Source organism: Suncus etruscus, chromosome 2, assembly GCF_024139225.1.
Source record: "Suncus etruscus isolate mSunEtr1 chromosome 2, mSunEtr1.pri.cur, whole genome shotgun sequence".
NCBI classification, from domain to species: domain Eukaryota; kingdom Metazoa; phylum Chordata; class Mammalia; order Eulipotyphla; family Soricidae; genus Suncus; species Suncus etruscus.
The window spans coordinates 134014676-134020675 of NC_064849.1; the positions used below are offsets into that span (position 1 = coordinate 134014676).

At 39.9% G+C, this 6000-nt stretch overlaps 1 protein-coding gene across 1 annotated transcript in view; it reads right to left on the reverse strand.

Moving 5' to 3' along the window:
* The window catches only part of WDR41 (WD repeat domain 41), a 49936-nt gene extending 48082 nt beyond the window's left edge, over positions 1-1854 (reverse strand). The window contains 1 exon segment of the mRNA XM_049766098.1: positions 1626-1854. Within this exon segment, the coding sequence (XP_049622055.1) occupies positions 1626-1676 (51 nt within the window). The 5' untranslated portion in view covers positions 1677-1854.
* Between the last annotated feature and the right edge of the window lie 4146 nt (positions 1855-6000).

The window sequence follows — 6000 nt, forward strand, 5'->3', positions numbered from 1 at the left end:
GACAGAGCCAAGAGAAAGTCCTGAGTACTGTTTGGGTGTGACCCAAAAACAAACAAACAAACCAAAAAAAAAATCACCAAAAAAAAATCCAAATGTCCTGAGGATAACATTGTCCCAACAGAACACCACTTAAACCAGAAAGTTGGAAACAAAATTATTTGATAAATTAGGGGAAATTATTGGTCTTATAACGCACAAGATCACTTTTATATAAAAACGTTTACGACTTAACACAGTAACTGAGTACTTACTACAAAGAGAAAAACAAAAGCAAACAGTTTGAAAACTGTATATCCTTTCCCTCAAACAAAAGTTTGCCAGACATGACATTATTAAATTCTGTGATTAGGGGCAGGAGAGGTGGCGCTAGAGGTAAGGTGTCTAGTCTGCCTTGCAAGCGCTAGCCAAGGAAGGATCACGGTTCGATTCCCCGGCGTCCCATATGGTCCCCCCATGCCATGGGCAATTTCTGAGCACTTATCCAGGAGTAACCCCTGAGCATCAAACAGGTGAGGCCCAAAAACAAAACAAAACAAAACAAAATTCTGTGATTAATGTAGTTAATATAGAATTATCCTGTGTATTCCATAGGGACTGCTCAGTTTTTCACCGTTATTCCATAATCTTTGGGATTTCAGCTTATTAGAAATGAGCCTAGTTTGGTTTTGTTTGTTTCTCTGTTTGTTTGTTTTGGGGGCCACACCTGGTGACACTCAGAAGTCACTCCTGGCTTTGGGGACCCAATGGGAAGCTGGGGATAGAACTGAGGTCCATCCTGGGTCAGCCTTGTGCAAGGCAAATGCCTTACCAGAAATGAGCCTAATTTGAAAAGAGAGTTTTTTTTTCACACTTTTTAAAAAAGTAATAAGTCACCTTGAGATTCGTGCGAATCACCATGAGATTCAGTAACAAAGTTGCTCATGATTGAATTTCAGTCATACAAAGTTATGAAATACATTTGTTTCATAGACCAAACTCAACGGCACAGATACAAGGAAGTCAAAACTGAGAAGTCAGGCCCCTTGCACCAGAACCCAACTTAAAATCGTTCACGACTAGTGCAACTATGTCTCATAACAAATAAAAATAACTACTCATAGGTAGCACACGATGTCAATTCAAAATGTCAAACTCCAGCAAGCACTAATTTCATTGAGAACCTGTCGATATAAATCTGAAGATGCAATCCCACTTGACAAAAGCAAAAAAACAAAACAAAAACAAACAAACAAACAAACAAAAAAACCACCTAAGAAACATCAGGCAGTTAAATTGCAAAGTAATTCTTGACTTTGTAAGCATTGGAAGTAAAAAAAAAAAAAAGCAATATTCTTTCTGGCTGCTGCTGAAATTGCTCAAATTAATTTGACATTCGCTGAGCAAGCATGAGCTGAGGCTGACCAAATTAAAGAAACCAGGAGGGAAAGAAAGTGGCGTGGGCGCGGGTTCCAGGAGTGGGATCCCTTTGCAAACTAGAAGGAGGCAGGTTGCAAGGAACTCCCTGGGCTCGAGCCTCTGAACCCCGAGCCCCAATTCTAGAGGCGGAGGACCCAAGGCCTCTCGCCAACCGGCCCTGCCCCGCCCCGCCCCAGGCTTCGCCCCGCCTCCAAGACTCGGGGCTTTACCTCAGCCAGGCCTTGGGGTTCTCGGCCTCCCCCGATCAGCCATCGCAACATCCCGGCAGCGGTCGCGGCGCGTGTTCGGCGCCGTGGAGACACCTACACTCTCCGCCCCCGGGACAGAGTGCAAAGCAGAACCTGAACAAGACGGGAGGATTTTTGGCCCCAACGCGCTCCCGTACACGACCGACTGCGGCGGGGACCGAGCTGGCCGCCGCCGAGAAAGCAGCAGCTCGAAACCACGGCAGCACCAAATGAGCACGCGCGAGGGCGTGGGGTTGTCGCTGCTGACGCTCTGAGCTTCGGCAACTCTAGCGGCCCCTGGTGGGCACTTGTGGATTAGCACTATAGGTGGTTGGAGGAAAAGGCACTAACCAAAGTAGTTCTCTTTCTCTCTTATGGGATTTTGGCATCCTCCACTTGTGCTTGGAAACACACACACACACACACACACACACACACACACACACACTCTGAAGGACACACACACAAAATTTCCTGAAGGGCACATGTAGCTTAGCACTAGGTTGTTGGAGGAAAAGGCACTAACAAAAGTAGCTTGCTTTCTTTTATGGGACTTTGGCATCCTCCACTTGTGCTAGGAAACACACACACACACACACACACACACACACACACACACACTGAAGGGCTCTCTAGTTCTCTTTCTCTATGGGATTTTGGCATCTTCCACTAGTGGTAGGAAACACACACACACACACACACACACACACTCTGAAGGGCTCTCTAGTTCTCTTTCTCTTATGGGATTTTGGCATCTTCCACTAGTGGTAGGAAACACACACACACACATACACACACACACACACACACACACACTCTGAAGGGCTCTCTAGTTCTCTTTCTCTTATGGGATTTTGGCATCTTCCACTAGTGGTAGGAAACACACAACACACACACACACACACACACACACACACACACACGCAAGATCTCCCTGAAGAAAGTGTAATTCAGTAACCTGTATCCATATTAATCCAGTGGCACAAAGTGGTCACAAGTAAAGTTCTGGGGGCCGGACCGGGTTGAAACCACAGCACAGAAGCACAACTTAGCAGTATAGCTTGCCTTGCACGAGATCCTCTCAGGTTGGCTCCCCTGTATCATAAGGTCCCCCGAGCACTGCCAGGAGTAAGCCCTGAGCAATGCTGATGTGGCCCCAAAACAAACGAACAAAAATCTTGTCCTGTTAAGGCAAAGTTTTCATGAAACCTTATTATCATTATTTTATAAAGAAAACATGATATTTTTCTGATGTTAAGAGGTAGGGAATTGCTACTGAGAGAATAAAAGCCAATCTTCCAATCTAGTGCTTTTTGCCTGGTTATCTGTGGCCTATACCTGTTTGTTGGAACACACTTAAGGTGAGAAACGGGTAATAGGTCTCTACAAGAATTTTTGTTTACTTATTATTCAGCTATAAGAAAAGATGGACGTGAAGAAGCACAAAAGAAGACCACTAGTCAAATCATAGAAAAAATAATTCTCCAGATTTGGGGAGTTCAAGCACACAGATCAAAGAGGATCTGTGTGATCCAAGGATTCCAGTGAAAATAGAAACAGAAAAATTCTAAATCACACTGTAATCAAATTAACAAAAGTCAATAAAACAATAGTCAAAGCAGCAAGTTCAAAGAAGGAACTTAATATACAGAAGAACTACCATAAGGATCACAGCAGATCTAGCAAATGAGACTGACTGACTATAGGTTAGAACAGAATGGTGGGATATAGTAAAAACATAATAATAGATGAAATAGGCCTCTTATTGAGAATGCTATATTTAGCTAGGTTATTATTCAGATTTGAAAGAATGATGCAAAGCTTCAGAAAACAGTTCAGGAAGTTTGTAGCCTTGGAACCAGTTTTTCATAAAGCATTATCAGAGCTTCTTTATAAAACAAGACAATCTTCTCGGCATTTTGCCATTCAGCGGGTCCTCTAACTTTTTAAACGGGGCCAATTCACTGTCTCTCACACCATGGGCTGTAGTTTGAAGAACCGGACTAGAGACTGAGAGGAGTCTAGAGATAGAAGGAGGAGAGTTGGAGAATGCAGAGTACATTCTACACATGTACTGTGGGCCAGGAATTGGTTGCTAAGTAAGATAGGCAACAGTAGCAAAAACACCTAGGCCAGAATGACTTTGGTGGCAGGCCGCATGTGGACCATGGGCTATAGTTTGAGGACCCCTAGAGTATGTCATTCATACATAATGCTTATGATTACCCTCTATTAGATAAAGAATTTTATGTTTATTGCTATCTTGCTGAGATTTATACTCTTTAAATAATGAGATAATTTTGCATTTATTTTGAATATTCTTTCTATGTCTTTCAGGTAACATTTTTTTAGAGTTATAGAAATTTTTTTTTTTACTTTTTTAATTTTAGGGTCACACCTGGCAGTCTTCTGGACTTCCTCCTGACTCTGCACTCAAGAATCATTCCTGGTAGGACTCAGGGGACGATATCTTTTGCCAAAGACTGAATTGGGTCAGCCATGTGCAAGGCACATACCATAACTATTATGATATGCTCAAGCCCCTTTCTTTTAATTATTAGTGCATACTTAAGCACTATCTAAATTATTTTTCAACATAAAACCAACATCACATTTTAAGCATATTTTTGTACTTTTATAGACTTATCCAGGTTTTCCTAAATTTTTTAAAATTTTCTTCATTCTTGCTAATCATATATTTATAGTATTTCTCTATTATGTATAAATTTTAAAATGCATTTTAAAATAAATATCCATAGTATTAAGCTTTAAATTTAGATATCTATTAAAACAAGATAGTCTTTTTTTTTACAAAATATTTATAAACTTAACATTGCTTTGCCATTTTAAGAATTTTTTTTGCCATTTTAAGAATTTTAGGAATTAAGCTTTATTCGTTTATGTGTATGTAATTGTCACCCTACACTATATGAAAATTATTTTGGGGAATTTATCTTTATTCATTTATGGGTATATAATTGTCATTATCTACACTATCTGAATATTATTTGTCTTATGTGTGGAATATAAAAAAAACTATAGTAAGGGAATAACAAATAACCAAAGGCATCATAATTGTCTGTCTATAGAACTGAACCTATGGATGGTAAGGTAGGGGAGAGAAGGGGTATTTGGGACAATGGTAGCAATCTGTTGATGGGTATAGTTTGGAATAAAATATGCATGAAGCAATCATTAACAACATTGCAAGTCATGGTAATATATTTAAAAATTTAAAGTTTAAAAAATAAAAAATAAACAAGCACATAAAGAAATATAATGGAAAACAATAGAAATTGTATGCCTTATTCAAAGAAACACTCGAAGAAAATGACCCTAAGAAAACATAGCATTGGATTCACTAGACTATAATTTTTTTTTTTAGTAATATCTTTATTTCTCCCATTTTGTGGATGGCTCTTGTATCCTAGAAGCTTCTCAGCTTAATATATTAACCCAATACTCATCAGATAAGGGGCTAATATCCAAAATATACAAGACACTGACAGAACTTTACAAGAAAAAAAAAACATCTAATCCCATCAAAAAATGGGGAGAGGGGCCAGAGAGATAGCATGGAGGTGAGACATTTGCCTTGCATGCAAAAGGTCGGTGGTTTGAATCCCGGCATCCCATATGGTCCCTTGAGTCTGCTAGGAGCGATTTCTGAGCATAGAGCCAGGAGTAGCCCCTGAGCACTGCTGGGTGTAGCCCCCCAAAACAAACAAACAAACAAACAAAACAACAAAATGGGGAGATAAAATGAACAGACACTTTGTCAAAGAAGAAATACAAATGGCCAAAAATACATGAAAAAATGCTTCACATCACTAATCATCAGGGAAATGCAAATCAAAACAACAATGAGGTATCATCTCTCACCACATAGACTGGCACATATCACAAAGAACAAGAACAATCGGTGCTGGAGGGAATGTGGAGAGACAGGAACTCTCACTGCTGGTGGGAATGCCGTCTAGTCCAGCCTTTATGGAAAACAATATGGAGATTCCTTAAAAAAAAAAAACTGGAAATTGAACTCCCATATGATCCAGCTATACCACTCCTAGGGATATACCTTAGGAACACAAAAATGCAACTCAAAAATTTGTTCCTCATACCAATATTCATTGCAGCGCTATTTACAATAGCCAGACTTTGGAAACAACCAAGGTGCCCGTCAACAGATGAATGGCTAAAGAAACTGTGGTATATATATACACAATAGAATATTATAAAGCCATCAGGAGAGATGAAGACATAAAATTTTCCAATAAATGATGTACATGGAATCTATTATGCTGAGTGAAAGAAGTCAGAGGGAGAGAGATAGACCCAGAATAGTCTCACTCATTTA